Below are 25013 nucleotides of genomic sequence, written 5' to 3'. Positions count from 1 at the left end.
TCACCCTGGCAAATCTCCTCTGAACTCGTTCCAGCACACCACATATAGTGTGGTGCACTCCAAGTGCAGTCTGATCAGCGTTTCATAAAGTTGCAACATAACATCTCTTATTTTCTTTTCATAGGTTCATTTTATTGTCAAAGTAGGCATGTACAATACGACTCTGATATTTGTCTACTCTAGATAGGCACTGAATACAGAAAGACCATAGGTGTTGATGAAAGAAAAGACATCCCCCCAACACCCCACCCCCACACTACCACCTCCGCTGGCAAAAAAAATGAAAAACTTGCAGACTCCAAAATCCCCCCTTGCCCACAGCAAAAAACAGCCACAATAGCACTCACCAACCCCCTAAACATAACAATCTCTGACCCCTTCACCTGCAGAAAAGAACAATGACAGTAGCAACAAACCATCCCCTCTCCACCCCTCCATAGAAATTAACAGATCAGTCACCGGCCAGTCGTACACACGAAAGAAAACACTGGAAAACTGAAGTAGACCAATATAAAGGACAGTCCAGTAGTCACATAAATCTCAGTATGAGAAATGCTTTACTGTCTGCACACAGGGAGAGCAGTTGCACGGACTTAGTGCCAACCTGAGGAGGAAAACATGCCGTACATGCCTTCCTTACTCTGTCACCTTCAGGGAACTACAGGTTCCTCTCTTTATTAACATCTTTTGGCACCCTGCCATTTATTGTGGATATCCTACTCCCATTTGACTTTCAAAATGCATCACCCTTTAATTGTTGGGATTAAATTCCATCTCCCAACACCCTGCCCAACCTTCCAATTCTATTGTAGCCTTAGAGAGGTCTTACAACAACTGTCCTCACTTTCCACAATATCCCCAACTTGAGTCTTGTGCATGCTTATTATATTTTCTGCATTCACATCCAACTTATTAATGTATATTGCACAGAAACAAGGATCTCAGCAGTAATTTGTGACGTGCCAACAATCACTACTTCCAATTGGAAAAGCATTGTTCCACCAATCTTTTGCCTCCTCGAAGCAAGCCAACTTTGGAACAGATTAGCCATTGCACCCTGGATTCCTTGTGCCTTAACCTCCCAGACCACATGGAACCTGGTAAAATGCCTTACTAGAGTCCACATTGACAACATGTACCACCCCTGCCTGTATCAACCTCTTTAGGTAAGTCATCCAAATTAGTGAGACAGGATTTCCCCCCACTCAAAGCCACGCCATCAATCCCTGCCTTTCCAAACGTATATTACTGGGTCTTTTGGTATCTTGGCTTCAGAACTACTGATCACTCTTAATATCAAGGATGCAGATCTGGATGTGAAATGTTACAAATAATTCAGTCTTAAAACAGCCAATACATGAAGTAAAGATGTAGAAAGGAGAGTGAACCACACCCATTGCAAAATAGAAAATACTGAACAGATGCAGAAGACCAAAGACCAATTGAAAAGGGTCAAGTTAACAGTACGACTGAAGTCAGAAGCAGGCAGCCCTGTTACAAGAGTGAACAAAAATATGTGATGAATCAACAGTGTTCACACTTCAAGAAGTGCTTTGGAACATCTTGAAGCTGTGAAAGACACTAAACCCTCATTGTATGAATTACTACCAGAGAACATAATTAAGTTAATGGCTGTTACCCAGAGGCTTGGATTACTGATCTACAGCCCTCATGCTCCAAGTCCCCCATGGCAGCTGGAGATTTAAAATCAAAATAATTAATATAATCTACAATGAAATCCAAGTTCCACTAATAGCAGTTACAAAACTTCAAGATTCTTACACAAATCCACATTTTACAGAAGGTCTTTGAGAAAAGACCTTTGACTGCAGCCCCACAACTGAGGCAGAATCCTGTGCCCAGAAAAACATTCTAATTATCCACCCAGTCCTGTGGGCACGTGGGGATGGACAATAAAAACTGGCCTTGCCAGCAACGGACACGTCCCATGGATGAATAAAACACAAAAGCAGGAACCAAAGCGGATTTGTAGTCAGTGAGGAGCAAAGCGCAAATGACTCATTAAATTCAAAGATGATTTCAGCAAGGTAGCAAAAATAAAATGCGAGACAGAGAATTCCAGAAAGTAAAGGTAATGAGACAACCAAGAAGTGAGGACAAGAGCAGCCACACTCCAAAGCTGGTCCAGTCCAAAGATTTCCAGCACAATGAGGAAGAGAATACTCCTCAACTCTGCAGACAGAATGGACGGAGTACTGCAGGAAGGGCAAGATGTAGTACAAGATCTTTAGAAGGAAGCTGTTCATTGTGTGCCAGGTCATATGATGTGGGCGATCATGGTCTTTTCATGACCGTGATTGTTCTTCGCAATTTTTTTCTACAGATGTGGTTTGCTGTTGCCTTCTTCTAGGCAGTCTTTACAAGACGGGTGACCCCAGCCATTAAACAATAGTCTTCAGAGATCATCTCCCTGATCAGTGGTCACATAACCAGGACTTGTCATATGCACCAGATGGTCATATGACCATCCACCACCTGCTCTAATAGCTCCCTGTGACCATGATTAGGGGGCTAAGCAGGTGCTATACTTTGCCCAAGGGTGACCTGCAGGCTATTGGAGGGAAGGAGTGCATTACATCGCCTTTGGTAGAGATATATCTCCACTCCACCACCCCGGAAGGAATATTAGTTCCTTACAAAAATGCACTTGAGTAAACTAGGGTTAATATGTTAGATATCACTTAATATCTTCATTAGAAGTGCCAAGAAAATAACATATTGATTGCCAATAGAACAATATTGATTGGTACATTTTCATGTACTCACTGTTTACTATACATTAAGAAAAACATAAACGGCTCATTGAATTATCACAAACAGAATAAAACTGAGTGAAACATTATCAAACTAAACTTAATAGCCAAACATATTACACGTAGCGTCGACAAAGTTGTCATGAAATATTTCTAATCTGGACCGCATAACTAATATCATACATTGAAACTTTAAAACATCTTTTGGTTATCATTTCCTACCCTGTAAGGGTGATGGATTTCTGAGAGCTTTCAGCCCAACTGCCGCTGAGCATGGCTGCAAAGTAACTGGAGCGAGCACACAGGATGGCCCTAGAAGGCAGAACAAAACTTTCCTGAAAATCTACACTTTATACCATTACTAAATTTGCTTGATCTGGGTTATTTTTAAAGCAAATACTTAAAAAAAAAAGAATGCAGTGATCACAGCTAACAGTATACCTGTGCACATGAAAAACTTTGTTCTCAACATGAAGAGTTACATCAGAGCAACTTCCTTCTTTGTACAGGGACAGCAGGTCAGCACCCAGCACAGAGGCTGGCTCTGGAATAGGATCACCTGTTCAAAACCAATACAAGAAATGCATTATAGAAGCAGATCCATATCTGAATAGAAGAGATAAAAGCACAATTGTTAAAAGCTGATAAGGGTCACCCTGCAGCTAACCATTATCTACCAACTGCTTGGAAAGAATTTGGTTTTCAAGAATAAAACAGGGGTCAAGGTTTATTGGGTTGATTCTCCAGAAATTGGAACTTATGGTTGGAAGGTTTCCCAAATGGAAGAGGTGATGTGCTACCAAAGGCATGAAAAGCTATAAAAACAACTTCAAGGAACTATAGAACAGTGAAACAGAATATTTCCAACACAAGACAAGGTTACTTGGGCTGTTGTGTTCATGCTGGACAAGATAACGAAGAGCCCCCCCCCCCCCCCCCCCCCCAGTTCAATCCTTCATTAGCTCACAGCCCTGCAGGTCACAGCTTTAATTTATTTATTGAGGTACAGCGTGGAACAGAGCCCAGTGAGCCATGCCACTAATTTATCAGCAATTCCCCAATTTAATCCTAGCCTAATCACGAGATGATACAGTGACCAATTAACCTACCAACAGGTACATCTTTGGACTGTGGAAGGAATCGACACACCCAAGGGAAACCCACATGGGGAGAGTGTACAGATTCCTTTCAGGCAGTGGTGGGAATTGAACCCAAGTCACCTGTATTGTAGTGCGTTGTGCTAACCACTGCGCTACTTTTGAAAGGCAACAAGTGATAAGCACTGAATGGCAGTTACCCAACACTGCCCAGATATTTTCTTTCCTCCTTTCCCCGATAACCATTCTACCAATTGCTTTAAAACCTATAGTACTGTGCAAAAGGCTTAGGCGCATGTAAAAAAAAAATTCTGTAAATTGAAGATGTTTTCAAAAATAATGAAATGAAACATTTCTGAATATCAAAAAATACTATAAAGTACAAAAAACAGTAAAAAAAAATCAAATCAATATTTGGTGTCACCACCCTTTGCCTTAACTGCATCAAATCTCTTAGGTACGCTGTTGTGCAGTTTTATAAGAAAATCGGCTGGTAGGTTGTTCCAAGCACCTTGGAGAACTTGCCAACAGTTCTTGTGCAGATTTTGGCCATCTCACTTGCTTCTGCCTCTCCAGGTAGTCCCAGACAGTCTCAGTGATGTTGAGATCAGGGCTCCGTAGAGGCCATACCATCTGAAACCATTAAAAAAAAAATCTAGGCAACACACACAAAATGCTGGAGGCACTCAGCAGGTCAGGCAGCATCTATGGAAAAAAGTACAGTCGACATTTCAGGCTGAGACCCTTTGGCAGGACTGGAGAAAAAAGACGAGGAGTAGATTTAAAAGGTAGGGGGAGGGGAGGGAAAACACAAGATATAGGTGAAAGTGGGAGGGGGAAGATGAAGTAAAAAGCTGGGAAGTTGATTGGTGAAAGAGATACAGGGCTGGAGAAGGAGTTTGATAGGAGAGGACAGAAGGCCATGGAGGAAAGAAAAGTGGGGAGGAGCACCAGAGGGAGGCGATGGGCAGGAAAAGTGAGAGGGGGAAAAGGGGATGGGGAATGGTGAAGGGGGGGAGAGCATTACGGAAGTTTGAGAAATCGATGTTCATGCCATCAGTTTGGAGGCTACCCAGACGGAATACAAGGTGTTGTTCCTCCAACCTGAGTGTGGCCTCATCACGACAGTAGGAGGCCATGGATTGACATATTGGAATGGGAGTGGGAAGTGGAATTAAAATGGGTGGCCACTGGAAATCCAGCCCTGTATCTCTTTCACCAATCAACTTCCCAGCTCTTTACTTCATCCCCTCCCCCTCCCAGTTTCACCTATCATCTTATGTTTCTCTCTTTCCTCCCCCCAACTTTTAAATCCACTCATCTTTTTTTGTCCAGTCCTGTCGAAGGGTTTCAGCCCAAAACGTCGACTGTACTATTTTCCATAGACGCTGCCCTGGCTTGCCAAGTTCATCCAGCATTTGATGTGTGTTGCTTGGATTTCCAGCATCTGCAGACTTTCTCTTGTTTGTGAAAACAAAAATCTAGGGTGCTTCAGACTTCTGCAGAGTGTTGTAAGTCTCTTAGTTTCGAACCCTCTGTTCAAGAGAAAATGCCTCATCTTTTAAGTCTCTAATATACCCCCTCCCCTCTCCTGCCCTGCTCCATGTAAAGAAATTCAGATTGCCCGACAATAGACTAGCCCTGGGGGTAAATGAGTATCCCAGTCTCCTATGCACAGTTCACTCTACTCTTCAATCAGATTCCACCCATCACCTCCCAGCTTCTTAATTAATTCCTCTCTACAACCTACCTGGCTTTACCCATCACTTTCTAGCTTGTACTCCTTCTCCCACCTTCTTATTCTGTCTTCTTCTTCCTTCCTTTCCAGCCCCGGATCTCAGCCCAAAACATTTATTCCTCTACATAGATGCAGCCTGACGGGCTGAGTTCCTCCAGTATTTTGTGCGTGTTGCTCTGGGTTTCCAGCATCTGCAGAATCTCTTAACTGAATAAATGCTGATCTGTATCAGCAGTCAGGAGAATGAAATCAGTGCCTAAGAATATCGCATGTAGGCAACAAGAACAGACCTTTTGTCATCCTGATGTTAACTGGAGCCAATATTGAACTGTCAGTTACACCAAGTTACTCGTGCTGACGGTAAAACAATGCTAGGTACCGCTTTCCTGCACTAGTGGAGCCAAGTACATTAGATGAAAGGACAAAGAGTTGGTGGGTGAGTATAAGTGAGAAACCTGCAGGTTTTTACAATCTTCCACTGACTGAATAGAACCGACATATTCTCTCTCAGTTTATAAGCTTGAAATGTAATTATATATTTTTTTTAAAGAGGTGCACAGAATTTTAACAGTTTCAGACTGAAATAGTGAGATGGGGATAAGGGAGCAGCCATGATGGGAAAGACAAGTGCAGGAGGACCTGAATGCTGAAAGTAAAACCTCGGGCACCACACTCACACGTGGTTACTTCTGCTGTCCGTGATACTCAGCTCCCACTTGACATCAGAAACCAAAACTCCACCCAAGGTCCTGGCAGCCACTTACCTCCATCCACAATCGCATCCTTTTCTTGCATTTCCTCAGGAACGTCAAATATTCCTTCGGGCATATCGTCTTCTAAGAGACTGGAGGTTAACATCTCGATTTCATCTGAAGTGTCATCATCGGGAGCAGCTGGGTCTTTCCCATCCTCCATATCTTTCCCATTGCACATCTTATTTTTATCGAAGTCATCAAAGGACTGATTGTGGCCCTCTGGCAGTCTCATCCCATCCTGTTTGTTACTCAGAAGCAGCTCCTCCTCTAATTGGTTCACTTTCCCATCTGCTGTGTACACCTTCCTGTAACAGAACAAAAGGGAAAGTCTTTTTAAAAAACCATAATATATCTATGTGCTGAAAAATAGGAACAACCAATATCCATCTTGCAACCAGTGGCCCAATAGCATAGTGGCTGGCATAAATATTACAGCACCAGCAAGCTGGATTCAACTCTGCCACTCCAGGACAGAGTGGAAGGCCAAGCCTACAGCATCATCAGTGCAGTAGGCTGGAAAGGGTCCAATATAGCTGGAAGGTGGGATTTTATACGAACAATTACCAGCTGCCCAAAGTACTTCATGGTTGTTGAGGCAAGGAGTTTCTACGATCTCATCGAGACTGTGTGGCTTCCCTCTGGTTTCCTCGCACATTCCAAAGATGTACGGGTTAGTAGGATAATTGATCACAAGGGTATAATTGTACAGCAGGGGCTCACTGGGCTAGAAGGGCCTGTTACTGTGCTGTCACTCTAAATAAAAACAAAATAAACCATGAAGAATGCACAAAGGTCTATATGATATCAATAGTCCCCTGATAATTAATAACTCTTGTAGCTATTTTGTTAGATACAAATACCTGTTCTGAATCTGCTTATTTTGTGGGGAAGGGGGATTTCTGAATGTTGACTGCAGAGATTCGTACACTGCTTAGGGATAGGGACACTGCCTTCGGAACAGGGGATAAGGTCAGCAAGAGCTGTGCTCTTCCGTCCCATCAGAAAGGCAAAGTGAGAGAACTCACAGAAAATTCACAGCCACATTTGTGGCACCAGGGATATTTGCATATATGGCAAGGTATACAAACCATAATTGATTACAAGCCCACCTTGCACGTCAACGACAATGACACTTCCTTTTCTGATAGGTTAAATGCCTGCTTTGCATAATTTGAAACAATTGAATGATGTGACACAGAGGAAAACCACCCCCCTCCACCCTGAGGAACAGGGATGCTGTCTGGCTGCAGCCAATGTGAGGATGACTCTAGCCAGGGTAAACCTATGCAAGGCTGCGGGGCCGAACAACATACCAGGTCAGGAGCTGAGGGATTGTGTGGCCCAACTAACAGAGGTTTTTACAGGCATTTTAACATCTCTTTACAATAGTTCACTGTCCCTGCAGCCACCGTCCTTCCAGTGCCCAGGAGAGCGACGGCAATTGGCCTAAACGATTACTGCCCTGTGGTCACACACCTCAACAATCATGAAGTTCTTTGAGCAGATGGTAATTGTTCATATAAACTCCCACCTTACTGTGGAATCGGACCCCTTCCAGTCTGCCTGCTGTTCAGACTGATTCACCGGTGATGCCATATCCTCGGCCCTCCACTCTGTCCTGGCTCATCTTGAAAAAGCTGCCTCATATGCCATGATGTTGTTCACTGACTTCAGCTCGTCATTTAACAAAGTTCAAGAAAATCTGTCGAAGTACTGCTGCACATATATGGCACCATACACAACCTGAGATTCATTTTCCTCAATAAATCCAGCAACCATAATACAATCAATGAAAGCCTGCACCAGCAGAGCAGGCAACCAGCGTGCAAAAGACAACAAACAGTGCAAATACAAAATAATAAATAAGCAAACAAATAAGTAGATAAATATTGAGAACATGAGATGAAAGTGAGTTGATAGGTTGTAGGAACAGTTCAGAGGTGGGCCTAATGGTTGATGTGTAATAACTGTTCCTGAACCTGGCGGTGAGAGCCCTGAGGCTCCTATACCTTGCTCTTGATGGAAGCAGCAAGACTAGAGCCTGACCTGATGATGGATGCTGCTTTCCTGTGACATCGTTTCATGTAAATGTACTCAATGGTGGGGAGGGCTTTACCTGTGATGGACTGGGCTGTATCCACCACTTTTTGTTGGAAATTCTATTCAAGGGCACTGGTGTTTCCATATCAGGCTGTGATGCAGCCAGTCAATATATTCTTGACCACACATCCAAAGAAGTTTGTCAAAGTTTTAGATGTCATGCCGAACCTTCACAAACTCCTAAGGAAGTAGAGGTAATACTGTGCTTTCTTTGTAATTGCTGTTATGTGCTGGGCCCAGGACAGGTCCTCTGAAATGATAACACCGAGGACTTTAAAGTTACTGACCTTCTCTACCTCTGATCCTCCGATGAGACTGGGTTATGGATCTCCAGTTTCCTCCTCCTGAATCAGCTCGTTGGTCTTGCTGACATTGTGTAAGAGGTTGTTGTTGTGGCACCACTCAGACAGATTTTCAATCTCCCTTTTATGTGCTGATTCTTCACCACCTTTGATTCGGCCAACAGAAGTGTCGTCAGTAAACTTAAATATGGTATTGGAGTTCTGCCTAGCCACACAGTCATAAGTGTAAAGTGAATAGAGTAGAGGGCTAAACACACAGCCTTGTGGTTTACCTGTGCTGATGGAGATTTTGGAGATGTTGTTGCCAATCTACACTAACTGGGATCTGCAAGCGAGGAAATCAAGGGTTCAATTGCACAAGGAGGCACTGAGGCCAAGGTCTTGAAGCTTATTGATTAGTTTTGAGGAGATGATAGTATTGAATGCCAAGCTGTAGTCGATAAAGAACATCCTAACATATGGATCTTTACTATCCAGATGTTCCAGGGTTGAATGAAGAGCCTCAGAGACTGAAATCACAGGATCATCGGGGGCTGTGGGAGTTTGTGATGGTTCCTCCATCTTTTGACTGTCAACGCGAGCATAGAAGGCATTGAGCTCACCTGTCGCTTGATTTCACTTTGTAAGAGGTGATAGTATTTAAGTCGGCCACAGCTGTTGAGCATTCTTCATCGATTACAGTTTCATCTGGAATTGCCACTGCCTGTGAGATGGCTTTCCGGAGATCGTACCTGACCTCCTGTAATTTTCTTGATTGGCAGACTCTAATTCCTCTGATTTGGCCCTCAGCAGACTGTGGAACTCTTGGCTCATCCAGGGCTTCTGACTGGGGAAGACTCTGAATGATTTCGTGGAGACAAACATGTCTACAACTTTTTTTTTAAATAAAGTCTGTGACAAATGTGGTGTAATCATTCAGATCCACAGATGAGTCCTTGAACACGGCCCAGTCTACCAACTCCAAGTAATACCAAAGCTGCTCCTCTGCCTCCTGTGACCACCTCTTTGTCGTCCTAATCCCTGTACGCAGATAGAAGGACAGCCAAGGGATCAAATTTCACAAAATGCATTCCGAGCATGAAATGGTAGATAATCCTCATCTTAGAATAGCAGTGTCAAGTGTGTTAGGACCTCTGGTGTTGCAGTTAATTTGCTGATGGTAATTGAGCAAAGAGTTCTTCAAACAAGCCTGAATGAAATCCCCAACTATGACATGAAATGCGCTGGGACAGGCAGCTTCTTGTTTGGTGATGGCATCAAGCAGGTGACATAATCATCCCTCTGAGGCTGTCCTCATTGGGATTCAATACCCTTCTCTAACTGGATTTTGGACTTCCTGATGGAAAGACCCTGTCAGTCTGAGTTGGCAGCAATATTTCAAGCATCATCACGCTGGTGCCCCCCTGGGGCTGTACTCAGCCCGCTGTTGTCTCAGGCCTACACTGTCAGATCCAGCTCAAACTGCATCAAGTTCGCTGATGATACAACAGACTCATCGGCAGCAATGAACCGGCATACAGAGAGGAGGCAAAGAGACTTGTCCATTTTGATACTCATGTTGTTGTTCTTGGACCATTTTACAAGACAAAAGGGATGACTGTGGACTTCAGGAAAGTGCAGGCTGACCACTCTCCATTGCATGTCAGTGGCTCTGCCGTGGAGAGTGAAGAGCAGAAAGTTCCTTGGTGTACATGCAACAGACGAATTAACCCGGACCCACGACCCACCTCAGTAGTCAGGAAGGCACAGCAATGTCTACGCTTTCTGAGGATATTGAGGCGTGCAAAGCTCCCGCCCCCATTCCAGCAACTAATACAAGAGGACCATCGAGAGTGTCCTGTCTGACTGCTTCATAGTGTTGGGGAGGGTTTAAATGAACTTGGCAGCGGGGTGAGAACCAGAGTGACGGGACTCAGGAAAGGACGGATGTTAAAAAAGTAAAGATAGCATGCAGTCAGATTGTCAGGAAGGGCAAGCAGGTGATGGGACTTAGTTGCAGCCAACAGGCTGAGTATCAAATCATTAGGGATGCAGAGTCAGAAAGGACAGCAAATATGGTACTCAAGGTGTTGTATCTAAATGCGTGTAGTATAAGAAATAAGGTGGATGATCTTGTTGCAATATTACAGATTGCCAGGTATGATGTTATGGCTGTCACTGAATCATGGCTGAAGGATGGCTGTAGTTGGGAGCTGAATGTCCAAGGTTACACGTTATATCAGAGGGATTAGGAAGGTAGGCAGAGGGGGTGATGTGGTTCTACTGGCAAAGAATGGCATCAAATCAGTAGAAAGATGTGACATAGGATTGGAAGATGTTGAGTTCAGAAACTGCAAGGGTAAAAGGACATTAATGGCAGTTATATACAGGCCTCCCAACAGTGGCTGGGAGGTGGACCACAGGTTACAGCAGGAAATAAAAAAAGGTGAGTCAAAAGGGCAATGTTATGATAGTCATCGGAGATTTTGACATGCAGGTCGCTTGGGAAAATCAGTTTGGTTTTCAGACCTGGATCTCAAGAGAGTGAGTTTGTTGAATGCCTAAGAGATAGCTTTTTAGAGCAGTTTCTCATTGAGCCTACGCGGGGATCAGCTATACTGGATTGGGTGTTATGTAATGAACCGGAGGCGATTAGGGTAAAAGAACCCTTTGGATCCAGAGATCACAATATGATTGTGTTCAACTTGAAATTGGATAGGGAGAAATTAAAGTCTGATGTTGGAGTTTTAGTGGAGTAAGGGAAGTTACAGTGGTATGAGAGAGGAGCTGGCCAAAGTAAATTGGAAGGAGCTACTGGCCGGGATGTCAGCAGAACAGCAATGGCGTGCATTTCTGGGAAAAATGAGGAAGGTGCAGGACATGTGTATTCCAAAAATGAAGAAATACTCAAACGGTAAAATAGTACAACCGTGGCTGACAAGGGAAGTTAAAGCTATTATAAAAGCAAAAGAAAGGGCATACAACAGAGCAAAAACTAGTGTGAAGAGAGAGGATGGGGAAGTTTTTAAAAACCTACAGAGAGCAACTAAAAAAATCATGAGAAGGGAAGAGATGAAATATGAAGGCAAGCTAGCAAATAATATCAAAGTGGATAGTTAAGGAGAAATAATAAGGGACAAAGAGATGGTTGATGAACTAAATGAGTATTTTGTGTCATTCTTCAATGTGGAAGATACTAGCAGTATGCCTGATATTGTAATGTGTGAAGGAAGAGAAGTGGGTACAGTTACAAGAGAGAAGGTGCTCAAAAAGTTGAAAAACCTAAAGATACACAAGTCACCCGGACCAGATGAACTGCACCCTAGGGTTCTGAAAGAGGTGGCATTAGAAATGATCTTTCAAAAATCACTGGACTCTGGCATAGTGCCAGAGGACTGGAAAATTGCAAACACTACTCCACTCTTTAGACGGCTTTGTTGCCAAGTTTGCCAATGATACAAAGACTGGTGGAGGGGCAGGCAATGTTGAGGAAATAGGTAAGATGCAGAAGGACTTAGACAGATGAGGAGATTGGGCAACAAAGTGGCAAATACAATGTTGGAAAATGCATGATCATGCACCTTGGTAGTAGAAATAAATGTGCGCACTGTTTTCTAAACGGGGAGAAAATCCAGGAATCTGAGATGCAAAGGGACTTGGGAGACCTTGTGCAGAACACCCTGAAGGTTAACTTGCAGGTTGAGTCGGTGGTGAGGAAGGCAAATGCCATGCTAGCATTCATTTCAAGAGGTCTAGAATACAAGGGCAAGGATGTGATGCTGAGGCTTTATAAGGCACTGGTGAGGCCTCACCTTGAGTATTGTGAACAGTTTTGGGCCCCTCATCTTAGAAAAGATGTGCTGGCATTGGAAAGAATCCAGAGGAGGTTCATAAGGATGATTCCAAGAATGAAAGGGTTATCATCTGAGGGACGTTTGATGGCTCAAGGTCTGCACTCGCTGGAATTCAGAAGGATTAGTGGTGATCTCATTGAAACCTTTTGAATGTTGAAAGGCCCAGACAGAGTAGATGTGGAAAGGATGTTTTCCATGGTGGGAGAGTCCAGGACAAGAGAGCAAAGCCTCAGGATGGAGGGGCACCCTTTCAAAACAGAGATGTAGAGAAATTTCTTTAGCCAAAGGATGGTGAATTTGTGGAATTTATTGCCACGTGCAGCTGTGGAGGCCAGATCATTGAATATATTTAAGGTAGAGATTGATAGGTTCTTGACTGGACATGGCATCAAAGGTTACTGGGAGAAGGCCAGGATCTGGGGTTGAGGAGGAGATAGAAAAAAGGATCAGCCATGATTGAATGGCGGAGCAAACTCAATGGGCCAGATGGTCTAATTCTGCTCCTATGTCTTATGGTATGGAAACTAACCCCACAGAGAATAGGTTAAAACCACCAAAATCACCAGAGTCTCCTCCACTAACTCCATTTGTGACATTTACCAGGAGCATTGTAGAGTAAGGACCTGAAGCATTGCTGAGGATCCCTACCACCTATCTTACAATCTCTTTGACCCACTACCATCAGCAAGGAGGCACAGGAGCATCAGGACTAGGACTGTCAGACTGGATAACAGCTTCTCCCCTCAGGCTGTGAGACTAATGAATTCCCTGCCACCACCAAGGTCTCATCACTCCGACAACGAGCTGTTTACTTGTGCTGCACACTATGTGCATTTTGAATTGTATTTGATTTACTCATTTGTGGTAATATTTTGTTTTATGTGCTGTGTGTGCTATACATGTTGTGGGTGCACTGTGATCCAAAGGAACATTACTTGGTTTAGTTGTATTTAAGTACAATCAGATGACAATGAACTTGAACATATTGGAATAAAAAGGAGCTGATAAAGCACACACAAGATAATAGCCATAATAATTCTTAGGAAACGGTACTTCCTTAGGAAACTGCAAAGATTTGTCATGACATCTAAAATTTTGGCAAACGTCTATAGATGTGTAGTGGAGAATATATTGACTGGCTGCATCACGGCCTGTTATGGAACCATCAATGTCCTTGAATGGAAAATCCTACAGAAGGTAGTGGATTCAGCCCAGTACATCACTGGTAAAGCCCTCCTAACCATTAAGCACATGAAACGCTGTTGTAGGAAAGCAGCATCCATCAGAGATCCCCACTACTCAGGCCATGCTCTTTTCTCACTGCTGCCATCAGGTAGAAGGTACAAGAGCCTCAGGACTTGCACCACCAGGTTTAAACATAGAAACATAGAAAATAGGTGCAGGAGTAGGCCATTCGGCCCTTCGAGCCTGCACCGCCATTCTGTATGATCATGGCTGATCATCCAACTCAGAACCCTGTACCTGCCTTCTCTCCATACCCCCGATCCCTTTAGCCACAAGGGCTATATCTAACTCCCTCCTAAGTATAGCCAATGAACTGGCCTCAACTGTTTCCTGTGGCAGAGAATTCCACAGATTCACCACTCTCTGTGTGAAGAAGCTTTTCCTCATCTCAGTCTCAAAAGGCTTCCCCTTTATCCTCAAACTGTGACCCCTCGTTCTGGACTTCCCCAACATCGGGAACAACCTTCCTGCATCTAGCTTGTCCAATCCCTTTAGGATTTTATACGTTTCAATAAGATCCCCCCTCAATCTTCTAAATTCCAGCGGGCATAAGCCTAGTCGATCTAGTCTTTCATCATATGAAAGTCCTGCCATCTCAGGAATCAATCTGGTGAACCTTCTTTGTACTCCCTCTATGGCAAGAATGCCTTTCCTCAGATTAGGGGACCAAAACTGCACACAATACTCCAGGTGTGGTCTCACCAAGGCCTTGTACAACTGCAGTAGAACTTCCCTGCTCCTGTACTCGAATCCTCTTGCTATGAATGCCAGCATACCATTCGCCTTTTTCACCACCTGCTGTACCCCCTCACCCACTTTCAATGACTGGTGTACAGTGACACCCAGGTCTCGTTGCATCTCCCCTTTTCCTAATCAGCCACCATTCAGATAATGATCTGTTTTCCTGTTCTTGCCACCAAAGTGGATAACCTCATATTTATCCACATTCAATTGCATCTGCCATGAATTTGCCCACTCACCTAACCTATCCAAGTCACCCTGCATCCTCTTAGCATCCTCCTCACAGCTAACACTGACGCCCAGCTTCGTGTCATCCGCAAACTTGGAGATGCTGCATTTAATTCCTTCATCTAAGTCATTAATATATATTGTAAACAACTGGCGTCCCAGCACTGAGCCTTGTGGTACCCCGCTAGTCACTGCCTGCCATTCTGAAAAGGTCCCGTTTATTCCCACTCTTTGCTTCCTGTCTGCCAACCAATTCTCTATCCACATCAATAACATACTGTTTAAGAACAGTTACTACCCCTCAACAATCAGGCTTTTGAATAAAAGGGGTTAACGACACTCACTTGCCCCATCATCAAAGTGTTCCCACAACCAATGATCTCAGTTTAAGGGCTATTTCTTTATCTCATGTTCTGGTTATTTATTGCTATTTATTCATATTTGCATTAATGATCTCACCTTAAGGGCTATTTCTTTAACTCATGTTCTGGTTATTTATTGCTATTTATTCATACTTGCATTTGCACAGTTTGTTGGTGCTGAAAGTATGGTGACACGAGCAGGCACGTTCCTGGACTGTGTTGGTCGTTCACACAAACAACTTATTTCACTGTACGTTTTAACGCTAGTTACGTGTGACAAATAAATCTAATTATAATAAATAATAAGCGATACAGATAGTGACTGGACTTTCCTCCCAATCATTATAAATACCGAAGTCAGTAGAAATGAAAAACGTTTAGCAAGACATCGTAGCAATTAAAAATGGATTTAGTTAAGTTTTAAGAATGGATGAGATCTTCGTAACCACAGCATTTCTTTACACAGTCTGCTTCCCACAATTTAATTTATATTTTTACAATTATACAGAAAGGCCAGTAAATTGCAAGTAACCTGCGGTTCTGAAAAAGGCTTATATGTACAATTGGTTCTGCAATACGCATGCAATTCTCTGTCCCTGCTTTCCCCATTTCAGCTTACAAAGCAGCAATTTAAATACTAATTTCATACAATGTATGTTTTTCAGTAGCTCATCTTAGATTTTGTTTTGCCAGCTTAACCACTAATTTATGTCCCATCATCAAGCTCCCTACAGATTTACAAACCTGCAAATAGCAGTAACCAATCATCTTTGGAATAAATAATTTCCAATTTATTTAGCAGTATAGTTCTCTCCCCCCCACCACTCACTCAAGACAACTTCATACAGGGCTCTATAAACACCAAGCAACCACCATGGATCTCCCACTGGAGATATGAAAGAACAGCATTCAATCAACAAGTCTGTAATTTAATGTATCAAGGAACATAATTCACTGTAAGTATTTACCCAGTGGGAAAACAAAATAATCCTTCTTGCAACGAGCTGTTGAGGTATCATTAATTACCTCCACTCAATTGCTAGGTTTACTCACATCATCAGTTTGTATCAGAGTTTAAGCACAAGTTGTTATGGTCACATTGGGGGACGGAGAAACTGAGGTGACACCAGCAGATCATGTTTACATCCTAGGGAAAATAAAATACAGATCTAAACCCCGACCTGGATCGGAGCGAGATGTTGGGTTTACTAGAATGATTACAGGAAGTGGTGAGTGGATTCATTAGACATTTCAATCATCAAAAACTGAGCCACAGTAGATAGGAAAAGTACGGGAAGAGAGCAGGAACGTGGCACTGCGATTCAGAACGTGTCGTAGTTATACTGAACACCGCTCAAAGCAAAAATAGCTCATGCTGTTTTTCCACGTTTCTATTGGGGAAAGATCTAAGAAGCAGAGCTCATCGAGTAAAGATGCTTGTCCAATCAAGAGACTCTCTGCAACCTCTTTCAATCCTGTACTTTGGAGTGTCCATACCAGGCTGCGACGTAGCCAGTCAGGATGCTCTCCTCTGAACATCTACAGAAATCTGCAAGAGTCTTTGGAGACATACCAATCCTCCTCCAACTCATAACAAAGTAGAGCCGCTAACTCTTCATGAGCACATTGAGTGATGGATTCAGGACAGATCCTCTGAGACGCTGACGCCCAGGAAGTTGAAGCTGCTCACCTCTTCTGCCATTGACCCCTCAATCAAGACTGCTGTGTGTTCTCCCTACTTCCCCTTCCAGAAGGGAAGGGGAAGAAGAAGAACAAGCTGCATCTGTGAAAACAGACCCTCACAGGAACCAGCTTACGAAGGACAGTGCCATTAGAAATGCGGGGTGGTTGTGGACCAGACAGTTACGAAGGGAATGGTCTCTTCAAAAAGCTAAAATAGATTTAACTAGCGATGGAATCACTTTGAAAGTGGCAGAATCTCTTTATCTTTTTATTGCTCTGACTGACTGATGGCAAGTCTAAAAGATAGTTCATTGCAACTTCAAGTCAAGGTTACCCACAAGGGGAGATACTGTAATCCAGTATTGGCTGTTTCTTTATTCCTGATTATTTATTAGCAATACTGTACAGTAACAGGCCCTTCTGGCCCAATGAGCCCCCACAACCCAGTTACAGTGGAGAACATTATCAGGATATGATCTTTAGCCTTTGGGTCACAGAGCATCTTGTCAACTCACAACAGTAAAGAATCGACATGTCATGATTGCAGTGAGTTACTGAATCGCCCATTCTCCTTCTACCCAGTCTGCCTTAAGTCATGGAATTTCTGCTGGACCAGCATAATCAAAGACCCCATCTACCCCAGACATTCTCTCTTCTGTCACATCAGGCAGAAGGTGCAAAAACCAAAAAGCATGCACTACCAGGTCAAGGACAGCTTTTATTTTAAATGGATCTCTTATATAGTAAGGTGGCTCTTGACCTCACCGATCAATTACCTGCACTGCACTTTTTCAGTAGCCTTTACAATTTACTCTACATTGTTACTGTTTTACCTTATTTTAGCTCAATGTTCTAGTTGGGCGGCTTTTCATTGATTCCGTTATGGTTCTTATTCAATAGTTTTATTCAGTTTTCCCACAAGAAAAAGAATCTCAGAGTTGTATATAGTGATACATATGTAATTTGATGATAAAATTACTTAGAGCTGTGTAATGATTTGTTCTCCAAGAACAGTATGCAAGATAAGCATTTCAATGAACCTTGTTTCATGTGACAATAATAAACCAATACCAATTCCATCTCCCTCAGACATTTATAAAGCTGATTTCTTCTTGGGCCAGGGTGGAATATCCAACTGAAGGACTAATTAGCACCTGAATAGGACTACAAAAAAAAACAGTCCAGGTAGTTCATAAAAGAAAAGTCAAGAATTTCCCTATTAGTGCTAACTGTGGTGGACTCCAGGCTTGTTCAGAGACCCCTCTATGTTGGGTGATGTCAACAACTGTCTGTAGGGTACCGTATGAGGGGTTTGTAAAGACTCCTGTCAATAACAGTCTTAACAAGGAAAATGCATCCTAGCAACACACATCAAAGTTGCTGGTGAACGCAGCAGGCCAAGCAGCATCTCTAGGAAGGGGTACAGTCGACGTTTCGGGCCGAGACCCTTCATCATGACTAACTGAAGGAAGTGAAGGAAATGCATCCTACCTTGGTCACTGCAGTTAGTTTTGTCCCCTTCAGCTTTGAATAGCTTTCGCTGAGATGGACAAACTTCGTTCAAGATTCACAATACTGAGCAGAGGAATGAAACAATGTACATGGTGACTGCTGAGGGTTCATGGACATGAGAATAAAACTAAAGATCATAGGATAGCAGATACTTGTAGTAAGCACAAGGTTGTAATTGTGGGAGGTTTTAATTTTCCACATATAGACTGGGAAGTCCATTCTGTAAAAGGGCTGGATGGTTTGGAGTTTGTCAAATGTGTGCAAGATAGTCTTTTGCAGCAATACATAGAGGTACCAGCTAGAGAAGGGGCAGTGTTGGATCTCCTGTTAGGGAATGAGATAGGGCAGGTGACAGAGGTATGTGTTGGAGAGCACTTTGGGTCCAGTGATCACAATGCCATTAGTTTCAATATAATTATGGAGAAGGATAGGACTGGACCCAGGGTTGAGATTTTTGATTGGAGAAAGGCTAACTTTGAGGAGATGCAAAAGGATTTAGAAGGAGTGGATTGGGACAATTTGTTTTATGGGAAGGAGGTAATAGAGAAATGGAGATTATTTAAAGGTGAAATTTTGAGGGTACAGGATCTTTATGTTCCTGTTAGGTTGAAAGGAAAGGCTAAAAGATTGAAAGAGCCATGGTTTTCAAGGGATATTGGAAATTTGGTTCAGAAAAAGAGAGGGATCTTCAATAAATATAGGCAGCTTGGAGTTAATGAGGTGCTTGAGGAATATAAAGAATGTAAAAAGAATCTTAAGAAAGAAATTAGAAAAGCTAAAAGAAGATACGAGGCTGCTTTGGCAAGTAAGGTGAAAATAAATCCAAAGGGTTTCTATAGTTATGTTAATAGCAAAAGGATAGTGAGGGATAAAATTGGTTCCTTAGAGAATCAGAGTGGACGGCTATGTGCAGAGCCAAGAGAGATGGGGGAGATTTTGAACAATTTCATTTCTTCGGTATTCACTGAGGAGAAGGATATTGAATTGTGTAAAGGAAACAAGAAGGGTTGTTATGGAACGTATGACGATTAAAGAAGAGGAAGTACTGGCACTTTTAAGGAATATAAACGTGGATAAGTCTCCAGGTCCGGACAAGATATTCCCTAGGACCTTGAAGGAAGTTAGTGTGGAAATAGCAGAGGCTTTGACAGAAATATTTCAAATGTCATTAGAAACGGGGATGGTGCTGGAGGATTGATGTATTGTTCATGTGGTTCCATTGTTTAAAAAGGGTTCTAAGAGTAAACCTAGCAATTATTGGCCTGTGAGTTTGTCGTCAGTGGTGGGTAAATTGATGGAAAGTATTCTTAGAGATGGTATATATAATTATCTGGACAGACAGGGTCTGATTAGGAACAGTCAACATGGATTTGTGTGTGGAAGGTCGTGTTTGACAAATCTTACTGAATGTTTTGATGAGGTTACTAAGAAAGTTGACGAGGGTAAAGCAGTGGATATTGTCTATATGGACTTCAGTAAGGCCTTTGACAAGGTTCCACATGGAAGGTTAGTTAGGAAGGTTCAATCGTTAGGCATTAATATCCAAGTAGTAAAATGGATTCAGCAGTGGCTGGATGGGAGATGCCAGAGAGTAATGGTGGATAACTGTGTGTCAGATTGGAGGACGGTGTGTAGCGGTGTGCCTCAGGGATCTGTACTGGGTCCAATGTTGTTTGTCATATATATTAATGATCTGGATGATGGGGTGGTAAATTGGATTAGTAAGTATGCAGATAATACGAAGATAGGTGGCGCTGTGGATAATGAAGTAGGTTTTCAAAGCTTGCAGAGAGATTTAGGCCAGTTAGAAAAGTGGGCTGAAAGATGGCAGGTGGAGTTTAATGCTGAAAAATGTGAGGTGCTACATTTTGGTAGGACTAATCAAAATAGGACATACATGGTAAATGGTAGGGCATTGAAGAATGCTGTAGAACAGAGGGATCTAGGAATAATGGTGCATAGTTCCCTGAAGGAGGAATCTCATGTGGATAGGGTGGTGAAGGAAGCTTTCAGTATGCTGGCCTTTATTAATCAGAGTATTGAGTATAGGAGTTGGGATGTAATGTTGAAATTTTATAAGGCATTGGTGAACCCAAATTTGGAGTATTGTGTACAGTTCTGGTCACCGAATTATAGGAAAGATGCCAATAAAATTGAGAGAGTACAGAGGAGGTTTACTAAAATGTTGCCTGGGTTTCATCTCCTAAGTTACAGAGAAAGGTTGAACAAGTTAGGTCTTTATTCTTTGGAGCATAGAAGGTTGAGGGGGGACTTGATAGAGGTGTTTAAAATTATGAGGGGGATTGATAGAGTTGACATGGATAGGCTTTTTCCATTGAGAATGGGGGAGATTCAAACAAGAGGACAGGAGTTGAGCGTTAAAGGGCAAAAGTTTAGGGGTAACATGAGGGGGAACTTCTTTACTCAGAGAGTGGTAGCTGTGTGGAACGAGCTTCCAGCAGAAGTGGTTGAGGCAGGTTCAATGTTGTCGCTTAAAGTTAAATTGGATAGATATATGGACAGGAAAGGAATGGAGGGTTATGGGCTCAGTGCAGGTCGGTGGGATTAGGTGAGAGTAAGTGTTCGGCACGGACTAGAAGTGCCAAGATGGCCTGTTTCCGTGCTGTAATTGTTATATGGTCATAGGTTTAGTCTGAAAGGAGGAATAATTAATGGGAATCTGAGGGAACTACATCACTCAGGAAGTAGTACAAGTGTGGAATGAGCTGCCAGCTGCAGCACTAGCTGCAGGTTCGAGTGTAACATCTAAGAGAAGTTTCAAGGCTAAAGGTAAATTTATTACCAAAGTACATATATACCATCATATAAAACTCTGAGATTCATTTTCTTGTGGCATTCACAATAAATAAAAAACACTATAATCAAAGAAGACTGCCCCAATAGGACAAGCAATCAATGTGCAAAAGACAAGTTGCAAACACAGAAAGAAAACAAATAATAATAAATAAACAAATAAGAAATAAATAGAGAGCATGAGATGAAGAGTCTTTGAAAGTGAGTACATAGGTTGTGGGAACAGTTCAGTGATGGAGTGAGTGAAGTCATCTCCTCTCACTCAAGAGCATGATGTAATAGGTGTAATATCTATTACTGAACATGATGGTATGGATCCTGACACTCCTCCTTCCTGATGACAGCAGCGAAAAAAAGAGCACAACCTGGACGGTGTGGTTCCCTGATGATGGATACTGCACGAGAAGGTTTTGGAGAGATCTGGTCTGAGTGCAGGTAGATGGGACTACGCAGAAATCAGGGTGGTATGGGATTAGATGAGCCAAGGGGCCTGTTTCTGTGCTGTAGTGGTCTATGACTATGGCCACAGCTAGATCTGTTAGTGGTTGTTCTGCCCCTTCTCATGTAGTTACAGGGCTAAACCAAGCAAATGCAAGTGGATCAGCACTTCTCTGCAAAACCGACTCAAGAAATTTCTTACTTTGAAAAGAGAAAATATAAAATTCACAAGACATTTCTGAATCTGAAGTATTCCGGATTGTATAAACTACAAATTAAATAAAACTCCCTCAGAGCCACAGATCGTACATTAAGCCTGTACACAGGTCAATGCATTTGCCTAGTGTTCTCTGAAAAGATTCAATTAAGGAGCTGAAATGATTTTTGACATACAGCCAATTTAAAAAAGGAACAGTTCCATCATTCAGTCCTTTCACTAGCTTATAAGACTTAGAATACAATCAAATCACATTGAACCCATTAACTAAGAGTTCTCAAAAAAAAACTAATGTCATACTTCAAACACACACAAGGATCAGGGAGATATTGTGGAGAATATGCCTCCTGGTCAGAACTCTATACAGCTAAGCAGTTCAAGCTACAACAGTCAGGGGACAAGCACAATGATGCTGCTGGTATTTGACATGCCTCACAGAAGACGTGTCAAACCTCAGACTTCTCCTCCTTTAAGGTGGAAGTTGATCGTTTCCTGATCGGTCAGGGTAACAAAGGATACGGCAAGAAGACAGGTGTATGGGGTCCAGTGGAGTCCAGGATCAGCCACGATGGAAATGGCGGAGCAGACTCAATGGGCTGAATGGCCTAATTCTGCTCCTATGTCTTATGGTCTCCTCCTGTCTCTCTGACTACTAATAGTGGTAGTTAGAATGTGATGTTCTCCCAAGGGGTTGTCTATTGGCGAGTCCTCAGATCGGAGCAGAGGCCAATCTAGGATCCACATTCTGGTGCAGTGTGGATATGCGTAAGTGGTGGCCCTGGTTAGTGGTCGGGTCTTTTAGTTGTTCAATCTTTCCTTTCACAGCTGCCGCTTATTTTCTGTGGCACAGCGGAGGCTGGTCTCATGTAGTGCAGCTTCCTTAAACAGATTTCCTCCAGGTGTATCTATTGAGTGCCATGTCTTCCCAGATTTTAGATGTAATGTTGAATTTCTTCAAGCTAATTTTGATGATCTGTGAAACATTTCCTTTACCCACCAGAGGATCTCTAACTAGATCATGCGCTCACCTCTAAACTTCAAGGCCACTGTCTCTCAGGTCACTTCAAAATTCAAGATTGTTTAATGTTATTTCCAGTACACAAGTGTAAAGGAGAAAAAAATAATTGTTACTCCAGATTCAGTGTAGCACAAAAAACATAAGATAGAGAAAACAATAATAAAAGACACAATAAATATAAATATGCAAAATGGCTTGTAACATAGATTGGTTGTATAAATGTCCATAAAGTGACACTAGACATAGGAGTGTCTGTACATAAGGTGACCCTGACAGGAAATGATAAAGTAGTGGTGGTGGTGGAATGTGGAGGGGTAGGTTAGTGAGTGGAGATGCTGATCAACCTTACTGCTTTGGGAAGGTATCTGTTTTTGAGTCTGGTGGCCCTGGTGTGGATGCTATGCAGTCCCCTTCCTGATGGAGTAGGACAAACAGTCCATGAGCGGGGTAGGTGGGATCCTTCATAACTTTACTGGACCTTTTCCGACACCTTTCTGTATACATGGCCTTGACAACACGTAGGCTGGTGCTGGTGATGCGTTGGGCAGTTTTGACTACCTTTCATTTCCTTGTGAGATCTCCCATCCACCCCTAAAGTGCTCACTTGTATCTCCTCCCCAAGGTGCTCAAGCATGACTGCACTGGTGAACCAGTGGTGCTCGTTTCACAAAACTGGCGTCTTACTCCTTTTAAAAACGCCAACACAAGGAATTCTGCAGATGCTGGAAATTCAAGCAACATACATCAAAGTTGCTAGCGAGGCCAGGCAGCATCTCTAGGAGGAGGTACAGTCGACGTTTCAGGCCGAGACCCTTCGTCAGGACCCTTCGTTACTCCTTTGCACAGTTCCCTACCTACTTACATCTTTCTGCAGTTTCCTGGCTCTCAAATGGCTCACCTTCATGTCCAATCTCTCAAAACTTCCCCCACATTAAAATGGCCAAAGGCCCCAACCAGTCCTTCTCCACCATCTCCCCACTTCAACTGGCTGAACACATTCACACACCGAACATCTTATCCTTCAAATTCCGTTCACTTTCCCCAAGTCGAGGTGTAGCTGTGGGAACTCAGTTGCAACCAAGCAATAACTGTCTGTTTACTATGTCTGTTCATTGGGACCTTTCCTTTATTTGGTTCTATCCAGACTCCTGCCTCACTTCTGCTATTTTGGTGACTACTGTTGCTGCGTTCTTCACACGTACAGACGTTGAAAATGTGTTTTCCACCCTGCTCTCACTTTCAAATGATCCATTTCTGACGTTTCCTCTTCCAACTACTCAACTTCCATCATAAGAGACAAACTGGCTACCAATATCCATTGTTAGGCTATCAACCTTCATCATGACCTCCACTACAACTTACAAAGACTCTATTTTCCAATCAGTTTCTAACCCAAGATGACAAAGCTTTCCACATCAATGCCTTCCTTTCTCTTTAACCATTGCTTCCCTTCCACCACAGTTGTCAGGGTTCTGAAACACAACTCCTCTACTCTGCACACTTCTGCTCTCAGCTAGTATATGGCTAAGGCTTCCCTTATCCTCACCTCCCATCCCACTGGTCCCCATATTCAATGGATCATCCTCCATAATCTCCATCGCCAACAAGTTTAAATCTTCCCCTCATCCAGCATTCTGAATGGACTGTTCTCTCTGTAGTTTCCTGACACATCTTTCCATCGTCACCAAGCACCCCCCTCAATTCAAGAGCTCGTGGTTTTGAAGATTATGTACATTAGCTTGGACATGGATGAACCAGCAGGAATCAGCAAGTTTCAGGGTGATGTCATAGTCAGGCATACGCAACAGACTCAAGGCTTTTAATCCATTGTGTCCATGCCAACCAGTAAGTACCCAGCTACATTAATCCCATTATCATTACTTGATACTGAGCTTCCAGTCACCTGTCACATTAATTCTCCGTTCCAATCCTACTCTGACCTCATCTCCCTATATTGAGCGTCAATGCCAACTCAAGGAACAGGACCTCATTTTGTCTGCCTACAATAAGGCTCTTGGGACTTAAGACTGAATTTAACTCCATCAGGTAACTGTTTTTCTTCCTTTCTCTCTCCACAAGTGTGGCTGTACCTCTCCAGTTCCCTCTTCCTTCCTTAGAAACATAGAAATCTACAGCATATTAAAGGCCCTTCAGCC

The 25013-nt window shown here is 42.9% G+C and overlaps 1 protein-coding gene across 3 annotated transcripts in view; it reads right to left on the bottom strand.

Moving 5' to 3' along the window:
• btbd8 (BTB domain containing 8) overlaps positions 1–25013 on the bottom strand; it is a 120257-nt gene that overhangs the window by 46743 nt on the left and 48501 nt on the right. For all 3 annotated transcript variants that reach the window (XM_072273422.1, XM_072273421.1, XM_072273423.1), the window contains 3 exons: positions 6374–6669; positions 3216–3333; positions 2997–3086 (listed from right to left, as the gene is read on the bottom strand). In XM_072273422.1, the coding sequence (XP_072129523.1) occupies positions 2997–3086; positions 3216–3333; positions 6374–6669 (504 nt within the window). The remainder of the gene's footprint in view (positions 1–2996; positions 3087–3215; positions 3334–6373; positions 6670–25013) is intronic.

Source organism: Mobula birostris, chromosome 12, assembly GCF_030028105.1.
Source record: "Mobula birostris isolate sMobBir1 chromosome 12, sMobBir1.hap1, whole genome shotgun sequence".
In the NCBI taxonomy this organism is placed as follows: Eukaryota; Metazoa; Chordata; class Chondrichthyes; order Myliobatiformes; family Myliobatidae; genus Mobula; species Mobula birostris.
Note: the sequence above shows the minus strand (reverse complement) of the source record. Positions and strands in the feature narration are given on the sequence as shown.